This window comes from Panulirus ornatus, chromosome 27 (assembly GCF_036320965.1).
Source record: "Panulirus ornatus isolate Po-2019 chromosome 27, ASM3632096v1, whole genome shotgun sequence".
Taxonomy (NCBI): Eukaryota; Metazoa; Arthropoda; class Malacostraca; order Decapoda; family Palinuridae; genus Panulirus; species Panulirus ornatus.
In genome coordinates, this window is record NC_092250.1 from 3,453,977 (window position 1) to 3,470,320 (window position 16,344).

Below are 16,344 nucleotides of genomic sequence, written 5' to 3' on the forward strand. Positions count from 1 at the left end.
CATGACGCTAGCTGTTAGTGGATAGATGAGTAACACGTTGATTATGACAGGGAGAGAGAGCTTCAGTTTACATTAGAATTATACTACAGAAGCAAGCATAACAGTGTAGGAAAGTAGAACTAAGAATTAAACCACTGAGCTAACACTGCAGACCTTTATTCATGTATCTAATTTATTTATTTACTCATTATTTGTGTATTTTCAATAAACCTGTAAATGGTGGTGTCTGTCAGAACTATTTTCTCTACTGCAGGGAATTTGGCAGACGTATTGTTCACTCGAACCTTTTATGAGAACTTCTTACTTTTCGTGGGCGGACTACATAAGATTCCTCTTAGACGATCAGCCTCTCTCTCTCTCTCTCTCTCTCTCTCTCTCTCTCTCTCTCTCTCTCTCTCTCTCTCTCTCTCTTGCTTCGGGGCCGTAAAACCACAGTGCACGTGACTTGGTGACCGATCATTCACTCCCTACGAGTTTCGAGAAAGGCAAGGCAACTCGGCCCCCCTCTAATGGGTTCAGAGCCTCCCTTAATGGGCTTAGAGTTCACTTTAAGGGTTTCTCAGATATTCACGACACCCTGTGGAGGAAGTCCCAGCTTGACGTGAAAACATACGGTACACCCCAATGATTTTGCTGTATAATGTCATTATATTTATTTTTGAAGCCTTTCAAAGAATGTAAGAATTAAAAGGTCAGCAAGTGAGCAGCAATTCTCAAAGTCGCTCTGGGCGACAACAACAGCTGGGATGGAGCTGTGGGCCACAACAACAGTTGTGGTGGAGCTGTGGGCCACAACAACAGCTAGAGGGGAGCAGTCGGCCACACCAATAGCTGGGGTGGAACTGTGGGCCACAACAGCAACAGCTGGAGTGGAGCTGTGGGCCACAACAGCAACAGCTGGAGTGGAGCTGTGGGCCACAACAGCAACAGCTGGGGTGGAGCTGTGGGCCACAACAGCAACAGCTGGGGTGGAGCTGTGGGCCACAACAACAGCTGGAGTGGAGCACTAAAGAAGAAAGATGACTAGGGTCAGCTAGGGGGTATAAAGGGTGTAGTAACAGTCAGCTGAAGCAGTAGGACTCAGTTAGGGAACAGGTTTGGTGACGATCTACAAGGAAAGCAGAAAATAGAGTGTGTGTGTGTGTGTGTTGTTAGGCTCCCAGGCAGTGTTACCAGACGTTAGAACATGTTGACAGATGCTCTAGTGGTCTTGCTCGACACTAAAGCAGTGGTGCCAGAAGCTAGAACAGTGATGCCAGACACTACAGCAGTTCTGCTAGACTTGAGCTGCGTTGGTGTAGTGGAATGAGGGGATGTGCTAACCAGGGTGTTCAGCTGGTACACTGCCATAAGTTTAAAGTGCTAGACATAAGTCTTAAGTACCATACTTAAAGTTTTAAGTGCATCGTGTAAGTTATAAGTGGGCCACATAAGTTTAAAGTGCCTGACAAGAGGAGGCAAAATTCGCTAGCTGTATAGAAGTGGTGGCCAGTGGTGTAAGGGGATTACTCGCTTCTTTGGTATCATTTTATGGCCTTATTCACAACCTGCAGGTGCAGACGGTTATATGTGTCTAGTGTATACTTAGATATAGGCGCATTTGTATGCTTAACTATACACGGAAATAGTATATCACACACACACACACACCCACATCCACCTTACCTTCCTCCCGCTTGGAGTGCAGCCTTGAAGTTGCAAGAGCCCCAAAGAGGGGATCCTGAGGTTGCATTATGAACCACTTTTATATCTGCGCGCATTTGGCATGCAAACTCGCCCGCATGTGAAATTCACTCAAAGTTGCTTCAACTTGGCCGTTACTCAACAGAGGTTTAGTCTCCAGAGCGACAGAAAACATTTAAACATCTGCGACCTTTAAAGCCTGACACGTGTTGGAGGTACACAAACATCCAAGAAATTTAAACGTCGGCGTGCATAAGCATTTAAACCTGTATCCAAGGAATTTAAATGTCTCAGGTATACTGGGTTTAAATTGTCAGGCGCACGGCATTCTTTCAAAAGTTGTATACATTTAAGCGGTGCCCGGGAAATTTAAACGGCTCAAGTGCTCTAGGGTTTAAATTCTTTGGCGCAAAGCTGAGTTGCAGCATTTAAAGGTCTTTTTAAGGCAAGGTTATCTTCCTGGCGGCCGGCAATTGCCTCGGCTGCCGTATATAGGTAAACATCTTTATCGTAAAACCAAGGAAAATCAAAAATGAATGGGTTTTTGATGAATGAATCTTGTTCCCACAAAATTGGTATGATGGGCAAAAAACGGCATTCCAAAAATGGTACAATACGTGGCAAGATATTATTTAAAGCCAGGGTAGACATTTGGCATTAAAACCTCCTTCTGCTGAATTTTTAAGTACGTTTTCACTAATGAATTATACAGGTGTTGCTTAGAGGCTCGTGATATCAGACATAGCGTACAGTCTAGGATTCCTTAGTCTGATGCTTGGTGTTATAGTTGGCTCTATTTACAGTACGCATTTTTCAGATCCATAACAACTCTGGCAGTGAAATGCAGACTGCCCGACAAAAAAAAAAAAGTTATGCAATGCTGCCCACTGTACAACAAAATAAGATGACTGTGAGGGGATTTTGATACAGATTGTATTGAGATACTACTAAGAAGGAAAATATTGGTCAATTGTTTTGCAGCTCATCATTTATAAAAACTAATGCTACATTATTGCATTTTTGTATTATATTTAATATATTCACATATTACATCATGTATGATTTAAAATTTTTGTCAAGTTGAAATGCTGATATCTACTTTTTTGAAAATACTGAGTTTATATGAACTAAACCCATGTTTTAAATATCAAAACCTAATTAAATATGTAAGAAAAATACAGAAACTGTTTAGTATTTCTGTAATGAAATACAGAAGTATTAAGAATAGCAAGACTTATGCCAGAATAGCAAGACTTATGCCATATCATAAAGATATAATGCACATGAGTAACATATAATGATATTTAGGAAAATCAAAATCAAACAGTCTGGAGAAACATGAATAACCAAAATCATAAGGAGAGGGTGCAAGGCAGCTTAATGCTAATGTAATACAAGTGATATAAGAAATTACTTAAGGAATGATAGATTTATGAAAAAAAATATGAAAATGGTAATGGAGTAATACAATGCCAAGCAAAGTTAGCAAGTTAGTTGAGAACTGAAGACAACTGTGATGATGGCTTGACTGTTGGAAGTATTGAACATTTCTCATAGTGGTTTAGTGAGTACTTTAATGGTCATCATGGTGCAAGAATACCTGCAGCTGGAAAAATTGAAGGACAGAGGAAGAGAGGTTCATTTTTTACTGATAACATACTTTTTCTAAAGTGTGGAGTCATTACTGAATGGTAACATAATACATGTTGCTTTCTTAAAACACTGTGGTATTATTAACTGTAGCAGAATTCATCATTTGAGGGGAGGAAATTGGTACCAGGATGTGGTACTTACTCCTTTTAGTTTAGTTGAGAAACTTTTAAAAGGATGTACAATAGACAGTGTTCTTCATGGCTGAGCAAATTACATCAGTTGCTCATGCTGGAGTTCGTATCAAAGCAAAATTACATGCACAATCATTTGAATAAGCACAGTAAATGATATGGGTACACTTTTTGTACATCACTTTCAAAGAAATGAAACAGTGGAACAAGCTGCATTGGCAAATTTCAGTCTTCCCACCCAAGCCCCCATGTACTGAAACAGTTTAGAATGAACCCTACAGATATATGGCAGTCATGTGCTAGCTTCCCTCTACTGGTCTACATTGTGGGATTGTACTTGAGAAATTGTCTTCAAGTGAACTGCATCATGAAACCCTGAAATCACCATCATGATATGATGCATTTGATGATTTTGTAAGTTTTCTTATGACGATTATACTTAGGTGTGAACACAGTCACAAGATGAATTAAAATTTCCTTAAAAGCATACATAGCATTAGAAGTAGGAGCTTATGGAGTAGGGATACAGGTGATGTGTAGGTACGGCAATGTGTCAGTGTGAAGACTTCATCAAATGCAGACAAAATGCTTGTTGCTGTATGTAAACATCTTTTTTTTTTTGAGGCTCTAGTCATAGGAAGAAGTTGCATTAATGTCATGATCAGCATGCAAACTGTTTCACATCTTTATGCATATAGGACTTAACTGAACTGAATGAAAGACTTGAGAAGGTGAGTACTTTGATGGAACTTTTTAACACCGCTGTAATTTTCTGAAGCTGTACAGCGCTTAGTAGAACAGTGAATAGTTGGTAAGGAATGTGTTAATCCGTAGTGAACATACTTGGAAATGTACTTCAGTTTATGTATGGTGAATTCATAGGTAGTGTATGCATTATTTTCATATGTAATTATTTATCGACATTATTATATTACATTATTATATATGTTTCCTCATATGTCTGAAAAAATGTAATTAATGTCCAATTCATTATTGTCAAAGAACTTCGATTATATATACATATGCCTATATAGGTGTTACCAGCCTCTGCTTATGTGATGTTGCACTGAGATTGAAGGGTCACCTTTGATGAGATTGTATCATTATCAAAGGGTAAAAAGAGTGCAGACTTATTGAAGGACTTCTCACCCTATAGGAATCCATCATATCCTTGCTTTTGATTGAAGTGCAGTCTCTGAGCTGTAGGAGCCCAATAAAGGGGTCCAGGGGTTCTGTGATTAAAAGACAATATATGCTTCCAGACAGGGTGTTCTTAGTACTTTACAGGTGTATGCACACAAGCATGAAACTGTTTTCATCATGGTGAACCAGAATTTAAACTTAGAATGTGCTTGAATTGTGTAAACTTAACTGTTGTTCATCCCTATCCAGAGCCAGCTAGCAGAAGCCAGGCGAGAAGTGCATCTGAGGGATGCTGAGATTGCCCGCCTCACTCGAGAACTAGTGGAACTTAGGCTACTCAAGGCACGTACTCAGCAGCGGGAAGATGAAGCTGAGGTGAGAAGGGATGAAAGTATTAAAAGTCAAGATAAAAGAAGGGAAGACTGTCCAGGAATGGGAACAAAATGATTTGTTATAGATATTTAGTAAATATGCCTTCTCCAGATCCATAAATGCTACATACAAATCCATTTGCTTTTCTAAGTATTTCTCACAGATGCTCTGTGGAAGGTATTAAGAATATATGGTGTGGGAGGAAAGTTGTTAGAAGCAGTGAAAAGTTTTTATCGAGGATGTAAGGCATGTGTACGTGTAGGAAGAGAGGAAAGTGATTGGTTCTCAGTGAATGTAGGTTTGCGGCAGGGGTGTGTGATGTCTCCATGGTTGTTTAATTTGTTTATGGATGGGGTTGTTAGGGAGGTAAATGCAAGAGTTTTGGAAAGAGGGGCAAGTATGAAGTCTGTTGGGGATGAGAGAGCTTGGGAAGTGAGTCAGTTGTTGTTCGCTGATGATACAGCGCTGGTGGCTGATTCATGTGAGAAACTGCAGAAGCTGGTGACTGAGTTTGGAAAAGTGTGTGGAAGAAGAAAGTTAAGAGTAAATGTGAATAAGAGCAAGGTTATTAGGTACAGTAGGGTTGAGGGTCAAGTCAATTGGGAGGTGAGTTTGAATGGAGAAAAACTGGAGGAAGTGAAGTGTTTTAGATATCTGGGAGTGGATCAGGCAGCGGATGGAACCATGGAAGCGGAAGTGGATCATACGGTGGGGGAGGGGGCGAAAACCCTGGGGGCCTTGAAGAATGTGTGGAAGTCGAGAACATTATCTCGGAAAGCAAAAATGGGTATGTTTGAAGGAATAGTGGTTCCAACAATGTTGTATGGTTGCGAGGCGTGGGCTATGGATAGAGTTGTGCGCAGGAGGATGGATGTGCTGGAAATGAGATGTTTGAGGACAATGTGTGGTGTGAGGTGGTTTGATCGAGTGAGTAACGTAAGGGTAAGAGAGATGTGTGGAAATAAAAAGAGCGTGGTTGAGAGAGCAGAAGAGGGTGTTTTGAAGTGGTTTGGGCACATGGAGAGGATGAGTGAGGAAAGATTGACCAAGAGGATATATGTGTCGGAGGTGGAGGGAACAAGGAGAAGAGGGAGACCAAATTGGAGGTGGAAAGATGGAGTGAAAAAGATTTTGTGTGATCGGGGCCTGAACATGCAGGAGGGTGAAAGGAGGGCAAGGAATAGAGTGAATTGGAGCGATGTGGTATACCGGGGTTGACGTGCTGTCAGTGGATTGAAGCAGGGCATGTGAAGCGTCTGGGGTAAACCATGGAAAGCTGTGTAGGTATGTATATTTGCATGTGTGGACGTATGTATATACATGTGTATGGGGGTGGGTTGGGCCATTTCTTTCGTCTGTTTCCTTGCGCTACCTCGCAAACGCGGGAGACAGCGACAAAGTATAATATAATAATAAAAATTCTTCAAAGCAAACACCTGATCCACACATCCTCTACCACTTCTGAAACCACACTGCTCTTCCCCAATCTGATGCTCTGTACATGCCTTCACCCTCTCAATCAATACCCTCCCATATAATTTACCAGGAATACTCAACAAACTTATACCTCTGTAATTTGAGCACTCACTCTTATCCCCTTTGCCTTTGTACAATGGCACTATGCACGCATTCTGCCAATCCTCAGGCACCTCACCATGAGTCATACATACATTAAATAACCTTACCAACCAGTCAACAATACAGTCACCCCCTTTTTTAATAAATTCCACTGCAATACCATCCAAACCTGCTGCCTTGCCGGCTTTCATCTTCCGCAAAGCTTTCACTACCTCTTCTCTGTTTACCAAATCATTTTCCCTAACCCTCTCACTTTGCACACCACCTCGACCAAAACACCCTATATCTGCCACTCTATCATCAAACACATTCAACAAACCTTCAAAATACTCACTCCATCTCCTTCTCACATCACCACTACTTGTTATCACCTCCCCATTTGCGCCCTTCACTGAAGTTCCCATTTGCTCCCTTGTCTTACGCACTTTATTTACCTCCTTCCAGAACATCTTTTTATTCTCCCCAAACTTTAATGATACTCTCTCACCCCAACTCTCATTTGCCCTTTTTTTCACCTCTTGCACCTTTCTCTTGACCTCCTGTCTCTTTCTTTTATACATCTCCCACTCAATTGCATTTTTTCCCTGCAAAAATCGTCCAAATGCCTCTCTCTTCTCTTTCACTAATACTCTTACTTCTTCATCCCACCACTCACTACCCTTTCTAATCAACCCACCTCCCACTCTTCTCATGCCACAAGCATCTTTTGCGCACTCCATCACTGATTCCCTAAATACATCCCATTCCTCCCCCACTCCCCTTACTTCCATTGATCTCACCTTTTTCCATTCTGTACTCAGTCTCTCCTGGTACTTCCTCACACAGGTCTCCTTCCCAAGCTCACTTACTCTCACCACCCTCTTCACCCCAACATTCGCTCTTCTTTTCTGAAAACCCATACAAATCTTCACCTTAGCCTCCACAAGATAATGATCAGACATCCCTCCAGTTGCACCTCTCAGCACATTAACATCCAAAAGTCTCTCTTTCGCACGCCTGTCAATTAACATGTAATCCAATAACGCTCTCTGGCCATCTCTCCTACTTACATAAGTATACTTATGTATATCTTGCTTTTTAAACCAGGTATTCCCAATCATCAGTCCTTTTTCAGCACATAAATCTACAAGCTCTTCACCATTTCCATTTACAACACTGAACACCCCATGTATACCAATTATTCCCTCAACTGCCACATTACTCACCTTTGCATTCAAATCACCCATCAATAAATGTATGTAGCATTTATGGATCTGGAGAAGGCATATGATAGAGTTGATAGAGATGCTCTGTGGAAGGTATTAAGAATATATGGTGTGGGAGGAAAGTTGTTAGAAGCAGTGAAAAGTTTTTATCGAGGATGTAAGGCATGTGTACGTGTAGGAAGAGAGGAAAGTGATTGGTTCTCAGTGAATGTAGGTTTGCGGCAGGGGTGTGTGATGTCTCCATGGTTGTTTAATTTGTTTATGGATGGGGTTGTTAGGGAGGTAAATGCAAGAGTTTTGGAAAGAGGGGCAAGTATGAAGTCTGTTGGGGATGAGAGAGCTTGGGAAGTGAGTCAGTTGTTGTTTGCTGATGATACAGCGCTGGTGGCTGATTCAAGTGAGAAACTGCCGAAGCTGGTGACTGAGTTTGGTAAAGTGTGTGGAAGAAGAAAGTTAAGAGTAAATGTGAATAAGAGCCAGGTTATTAGGTACAGTAGGGTTGAGGGTCAAGTCAATTGGGAGGTGAGTTTGAATGGAGAAAAACTGGAGGAAGTGAAGTGTTTTAGATATCTGGGAGTGGATCTGGCAGCGGATGGAACCATGGAAGCGGAAGTGGATCATAGGGTGGGGGAGGGGGCGAAAATTCTGGGGGCCTTGAAGAATGTGTGGAAGTCGAGAACATTATCTTGGAAAGCAAAAATGGGTATGTTTGAAGGAATAGTGGTTCCAACAATGTTATATGGTTGCGAGGCGTGGGCTATGGATAGAGTTGTGCGCAGGAGGATGGATGTGCTGGAAATGAGATGTTTGAGGACAATGTGTGGTGTGAGGTGGTTTGATCAAGTGAGTAACGTAAGGGTAAGAGAGATGTGTGGAAATAAAAAGAGCGTGGTTGAGAGAGCAGAAGAGGGTGTTTTGAAGTGGTTTGGGCACATGGAGAGAATGAGTGAGGAAAGATTGACCAAGAGGATATATGTGTCGGAGGTGGAGGGAACGAGGAGAAGAGGGAGACCAAATTGGAGGTGGAAAGATGGAGTGAAAAAGATTTTGTGTGATCGGGGCCTGAACATGCAGGAGGGTGAAAGGAGGGCAAGGAATAGAGTGAATTGGAGCGATGTGGTATACCGGGGTTGACGTGCTGTCAGTGGATTGAATCAAGGCATGTGGAGCGTCTGGGGTAAACCATGGAAAGCTGTGTAGGTATGTATATTTGCGTGTGTGGACGTATGTATATACATGTGTATGGGGGGGGGGTGGGTTGGGCCATTTCTTTGGTCTGTTTCCTTGCGCTACCTCGCAAACGCGGGAGACAGCGACAAAGTATGATAAATGAATATATAATTTAGTAAATATCTTGACTGATGTTTAATGAAATGATTTATCTGCATATTTAGATTATTCTGTTTTGTTATGCAGGTACAACATATGAATATGTTAAAAATGTCCAAATTAATCTTCTGAAAAGAAAATATTTATATTCATCTGTTTGTTAATTGGTAACTCAAACAATCTGATAATACTTTACAACAGTAAATGGAGAGCACCACTGATTTGACTTGGTTTAGCTGTATCTTGCTTGTTCTGTTTCACATGAACTCATTAGGGGATTTGAGGTGTGATAATGTTGAGGAATGTGGCATGAATTTTACTCCTTGGGTGAGCTTAAGAATTAACTGATTACTCTGGTGGAGTACATGAAGAGTGTAATATCCATAATAAGTGTGGAATTAGATTTTTTTTTGTATATATGACATGACTTCTATTCAGGTGGTGTTGAGCGTGACTCACTTGTTCTATTCAGGTGGTGTTGAGCGTGACTCACTTATGTGGTATAGTGTTGAAACAGAGTGACTTCCCTTGGGAATGTGTGTTGTTCATTGACTCTCCTAGGACAGTATGGAATGATACTGACTGTAGCTTGAGGGGGAAGTATAGATTGTTATCAGGTAGTTCTAGAGGGAGTGTGTGATTTGACATAATATCTTTAGCATGTACTGGTGCAATTGAAGAGTATGGTTTTGCACTGAAAGCCTTGGGAAAGTATGGATTGTGGATGTCTACCTCCTGTAAACGTGTATTGGACTGATTACTTTGGAGGGAGTAAGAAATTTTTGCTAAATACACTTGATGAGCATGTGATGGAACTAACTGCAGTTTGAAAGAGTAAAGCACTATATCCTGCATGTACTGTCGATAAGATATGTTTACAAATTGATGCTGTAATGAAAAAGAAAAATGGTAAGATAGAAATATGCAGTGTGGTACATTTTAAAGAACATGTACCAGAGTATTGTTATCTAAGGTTTTCATTAGATAATCTTCACAAAATCACACCATAATGATAGAAGGAGATAATTGAGATGGTTGTTGCAACACTGACCATATTTAGTACCAACCAGTCTGGTGGATTATACTTTTTCTGAACTAGAAATGCATAATTCATAATTTTGTCAGTTTTCATACACCTATTCCTAGCATTGAAAAATTACGAATTGTTTGCTCTTCTAAGATGGGTTAATCTGGTAAGTAATGTGTTCCCTACTTTCTTGTGTGCTGGGGTGAGCTGAAAATCAGTTCCCCTCTGAAAGGTTAAAAGAAGATAACATTTTATACATAAAGAATAGAAAGGGAAAAGATTGACTTTTTTTCAGGTTATGAAGCTTGTGCCACAAGTTGGTAATAGATCAAGTTGGTAATGTATCATTATCTCTAGTGTCTTAAGTTTGAAATTTATGAAGTTGACATGTCTCAAGTAGGGGGCATAGGTATATTAGTGTTTTGAAATAGAGTAAACTATTTACTTGAGGAATGATTTATTTTGGTAAAAGGATAATGTCTGAATGAATTAATGAAACAAATTCATGATTTTCTTCATATTTAAGGTTGATGACTAATGGAGATATGAGAATTTTCAAGTGATAATCTCCTATTCCCAGCTATATATTCCACATACACTGTAGTTATATATCCACTTCTATTCAGAAAAGATCATATGTATAAAAAGTGAAGATGTCAGTAACTTGTACTTTTGAAGTATATGTTTAACATGTACAATTCTGTGAAATTTCAAGCACATACCTTTGGGCAGTTTTTGGATATCTGAGTCTTATTGATAAAACATCTTTTCAGTCTCTGAAGAAATTGGAAAATTTAGATATGTTGGAAGGATATGATCAATAAATTTATTGATTTATGCTCACCTCCAATGAGAATTAATGATTACGAAGTTCAGGTTTTCAGCTTTGTTTCAGCTTGGTGGTAAAGGCATGAATGCTTAATTTCTTTTGATGGATTTCTTAAGTATTAGTAATGGAAAATAAAATTTAAAGGTGATCTTGTGTGAAGATTTGTTTCTTTTATAAAGATTTCAGTCTTAGAATCATGACATTCATATTGTTTTGTATAGCCCTTAACTATATAAAAGACCTCTTGCAGTCACACATGGGAAAACTCATCAGCTTAATTATGAATTCTTTAGGACAATAATCTTATTTCTTGCCTTGTTTCATGCCTCTTGCAGACAATCACAGAAAGTAATAGCAAGACCACCATAACCACACAGGCTGCTTGTAATAATACAGACCAAAGAGATGACACTCAGAGATGCTTAGCTACAGGGCTTCATGCTGCACCTTCTACACCTACACCAAAGACTTCAGCCACCCCTTCAGAAGGAAGCGAACCTGAGCTCAGCCGATTAATGGATAACTTGACTACTGGTTTGTAACTGTTTATCTGTATTCAAAACATCAGTATCACTTTTATCCCACACCTTTTTTGTATATCTGATATGTTCCTCCCCTGTATTTTGGACTTAATGACCCAAGCACTTCCTGTATAAACCATTTTCATTGTGAATCTCTGCAAATATATCCATACTGGTGCATCTTTTACCATGTTATTCTTTCCTTCCACTCTAGTTTTTCAATGCTCCTATTCCCACTCTTCAAACAAGGGCTGTAACTCCTAGAGGAGGGATGGGATGGCCACTAAAAGTTATATTCAAGACAGGGAAAAACAGTAAGGTATTCTTTAGGCAGACCTAAAAGCTGGCAGACAGTGAGAAGCACAAAAAGTAATCATAGACATGGACAAAACAAGGGAGGAGTAGGAAAGATGCAGAGAGGAAGCACATAGCACAAAAAGAAAGAGGATGAAACAAGAACAAGACACATGGCCTAATGCAAGTGGGACTGGAGGAATCAACAAAAATGTTATACGTTAAAGATTTTATTCACAGATTCTGATGGAGCAGAATGGAAAAGACTTTGAATAAAAGCAAATGAGGTGAGAGTAAGAAAGATATTATGGGTACAGTTGGATTAAACTCGTCAGGGATGAGAAATCACACTTGGTTTTTTGGATGACTGTACAGTAATAAGAAAAGAGAGGAGGCAATGACTGGACGTTAATAAGAAAAGAGAGAATGCAGAGGAGTGGAAGCAGTAGGTACTGGTGAGTGAAATCATAAGATCCTGAATTATTAGTAAACAGAGGATATTTTAACTAACATGTTCAAGGAAAATTAGTATTAGATGAAATCTGAATTACCCTGATTGTGTTCAATCTGAGATCAGAACCAGAAAACTTTAAAAAACAAAAACAAAGGAGAGGCAATCAAAATACTTTGAAGCAGTAAGTTTAGTCATTAAAAGCCATGGTCTCGTTTAGGGAACATCATTTATAAAGAAATAGGTAGCGCTATCTTATACTAACAAGGGCATGAAAACATTAAGGTCAGAGTTCCTAGAATGTGTGTAGAACTTTGTATACCAATATGTATCACAGGTCACTGAGGTTAGAGGTATGGGTGTACCATCAAAGCAACATTTAGTCTTCCTCCACAGTAACCTCATTTAGTCTTCCTCCACAGTAACCTTAAAATTGAAAGCATAATCCGTGGACCTCTACCTGGAAAAAGTGATCACCAAGTATATGAAGTAAACAGTAGAATAGAAAGCTCCTAAAATGAAAAAGATTATCCAAAATAGGAAAGAATAAAGGAGAAAACCACAAACCTTTAAGAATGTATTGAAAGGAGACACATTAGAAGGTTGAGCTTCAAAACCTGAGGGCAGGTCATTGCTATAACAAATTTTATGAAATGCACAATGAATTGTGGGAGAAGTACGTGAGAGCAGTGTGGTAAGGAGAGATGAACAGAGAAGAGATTAAAAAAATGGTTGACTGGAGATGTAAAAATCCAAGGGAACACAGGGACACTCGGTTTATATGTCGAAGGATCACTCTAAAGTAGTTCATGAATTTGTAAGGTACAAATCAATTATGATTGACCAAATAATTTACTGTAATAAAGATAGATAGATGGACAAACATAGAAGTAGCCCTAAACTACATACTAATATCACTTTTAAGCATATTTTGCAAAATATTAGAGAAAATAATCAGAAATTAGGGAGATGAGGTGGACTGGCACCAGCTACATTAGTAGGAGACAACATAGATTCAGAAAAGAAAGATATTGCTTAATAAATCTGTTGGAATTCTGTGAGGAAAGACACACCATTCATGTAAAACAGGATGGATGGGTGAAATGTTTATTTTTGAATTGCCAGAAGTTTTTTGCCTCAGCAGGGGGTAGCTCCTTCCCCATAAATTGAAATATGTAATAACAAATAGGTGATACTGTGTGCAATAAAGAGATGTAATGGCATGAGTTGCCCTTGTTTGATCTTAATTTGAATATTTTTCTTTTACTGTTTATACCATTTATGCTATTGTATACTTTGTTTCATTTGTCAGATTTTTCTTGACTTAGTCCAGGGTTTTGGCATCGAATAGTAATGATCCCTTTGCATGCTTTTATGATTAATACTCTGTTAACTCCTCAGCTACAGAATTATCTTTATTTCTTACTTGAAAAAAATCAAAGACTTATGTCTGTTACATTCTCATGTACTGTTTCTTCTGCAGGTACATCAGAATCTGGGGCAGCTCATGTCCAAGTGGTGTCTCCCGCAGCAGGTTCTGTAGCAGAAACAACAACAGATTCTGTTGATCTTACTCGGTCTCTTGCAGACTCTGGCCACTATGAGGATCTTACATCACCATGCCTATCATCTAGGGTCTGTATATCCCGATGCTGAATTTTCACTTTCTTTTTTAAAGTGACTGACATGGCATAGGCAAAACTGACCCAATGAAGGCCATCTGAGGCAAAAAGAGAAAATACAGAAAAAACGAATGAAGAAAGTGATTAGGGGTTTGTGGGTGTTTGTAGATCTGATGTTGAAAGGTAGGAAGGTTAAAGGAAAAGGGAAAGATGAAAGAAGGAAGAGAATTCCAAAGCTTCACCATTTTAGGAAGTATGATGGTATCATAATTGTCGATTCTCATGTTGCCATTCTCCATACAAAAGTAGCCACAAATGTGCCAAGAGTCCAAGATTTGGTGGCAGGGATACATGGAGACACCTCTTAAGTGCAAGAACAAAAATCATACAGGGGGAACAGGAGATAGCAGCAACATTGCAGTGGCCAGAGAGGTTGATTGTAGAGAGGTAATGCCTGGAGAATTAATGAGGTGAAAGGCTTTTAACTCTATTCTTACTTATAGGGAAGTTGACAGATAACTATCCTAGATATGAAAACAGTATTCCATTCTGTATTGTTCATAAAAGCATTATTGTCCACCCCATACATACTTTTAAAGGCATTCACAGCTAAGGATTTTTGTGGGTACAAGCATATGATGCTTTCAGGATAAAATCATCTTACATCTGATACTGAGATTAGTGTTTCTAAGGGTGTAAGCACCAGCAATCTGCCTCAGGCTATCCTTAGGGAAGAGTGTGCTTTCTTTACTCTTCCTGGCTGTCACTTCGTTATGGGAATTTCTCATCTGGATGGTGTATTTCTTCTAACTGTGCTTCAAGTTGGTTAGCTTTTACCTTTGTAAGGAGGAGATAGCCCAAATTTTTGCTTGGAAGCAAGAAAATGTGGTTACACATTGAGATTTCTGGGCATGTTGGGCACTCAGAATGCATGATCAGGCAGCTACTTCTGGCAACACCTCATCGGTACCTTGCTTCATTCAGATCAAGACCCTTTGTACCCAAAAATGAACCTAGAATGCTTCAGGATCTATCCATCTGTCTATCTGTCTTTGTCTCTGATGCCGGTTCCCTTTGTGAATTCCCTTAAAGGGGTGACAACAGCGAAAGAGTCTCCATCATTGGTGATCTCTAGTGCCACTTCTTAGCCTTTTAGTGCCTCACCCATAGGCCAACGACAGAGGGGAAACCCTAACTTATTGAACTCTAACTCATGGTTTCCAGAGGCTTCTACCTTATGTTCCAACCAACTACTTGTACCTAATGTCCATACCTAAATGTTCCTACCTACTACTTCTTTCTAATGCTGCTGTCTATTGTTCCTACCTACTACTACTACAATCTATTGTTCCTCTTCTACCATTTTACCAAAAGACAGGGAGAGCAATTATTGCTCACCACAGGATAATCACGTTACGAAGAATGAGTTCAGTGAGCTAAGTGTTATGTGCTGTGTGTGACAAGATATTATATGTTTGTGAACAGAATGCCAGCAGTCCATGTGTGGGTAAGGCAGAAAGAAAATACAGCTACCTAGGTCATAGGAGTGCAACTTGACAACCATTGAAGTGCTGGCTCACTATGCAGCTGTCACTAACCCTCCAGTTACCTAGGTGGGTAGTGCTGGTAATGAACCTCCCTTGTTGGTGGCTGCCTACTAACCACTACCTGCCAATTTTATGCCTGACATCTGCAGATGATAATCATCGCCAAAGGAGAGATGACAAAGTACTAAGATGAAAGTGTGACATCGCCTTTGAAAATGTATGGGGAGTCAGGACAAGGATTTTTGTGGACATTTTAGAGTGAATAAAACCCTTGTAGAGTGGTGTTCATTATGTGCTGTTTCCAAGGCAGAGTGAAGAATATAGTTATGCCCTACACCTTTATGTTATTACAGGGCTGAATTGTGGTATTTCGAAGTAGAAAGTAGAAAGGCATATTGGGAGAAATTGTATTTTGGCTACTGAATAGAGTACATACTTTCAGTGTTGGAAAGAGAATGTGTATGAGAGTGAGGGGGAGGAAAAGTGAGATGAAGTGTGTAAAGTGGAATCATATCTTTCCATATAACTATGACCTATTTTAAAAGACTTGTTTTTCACTTCCTCCAAAATTTGTAAATACTTTCCATGTCACTTCCTTTTCCCTTTCATTAAGGCCCTGCAGTGATGTAGACTTTTCTCTAAGACTGGAGCCTCCATCTTAAAGGAAAAAATAAAAAAGTGAATAGGGTTAGAATAGGGTTCTTGCTCATTTTCAATTTTGTTATGTCTTACACAGTTTCATCTATTGATTTTATTCTTGCCCACTTTCAGCTTCATTTCACTTTTATTAAGATACTGTTGCAGAAGTTCCTCTTTTTTCATTCACATCATTAAAATGCAGAAGTTAATAGAAATCTTATATATTTTCCTGGATTTTATGATGACTGAAAATTTAGAATTATCATGTTTATTTGGAACATAGTTTTTACATTCTTATGAAAATAAAATGTATGCATAGC

At 39.5% G+C, this 16,344-nt stretch overlaps 1 protein-coding gene across 18 annotated transcripts in view; it reads left to right on the forward strand.

Moving 5' to 3' along the window:
• LOC139757548 (protein quick-to-court-like) overlaps positions 1–16,344 on the forward strand; it is a 148,526-nt gene that overhangs the window by 112,786 nt on the left and 19,396 nt on the right. For all 18 annotated transcript variants that reach the window (XM_071678128.1, XM_071678129.1, XM_071678123.1 and 15 more), the window contains 3 exons: positions 4,860–4,985; positions 11,286–11,484; positions 13,700–13,851. In XM_071678128.1, coding sequence (XP_071534229.1) covers positions 4,860–4,985; positions 11,286–11,484; positions 13,700–13,851 — 477 coding nt within the window. The remainder of the gene's footprint in view (positions 1–4,859; positions 4,986–11,285; positions 11,485–13,699; positions 13,852–16,344) is intronic.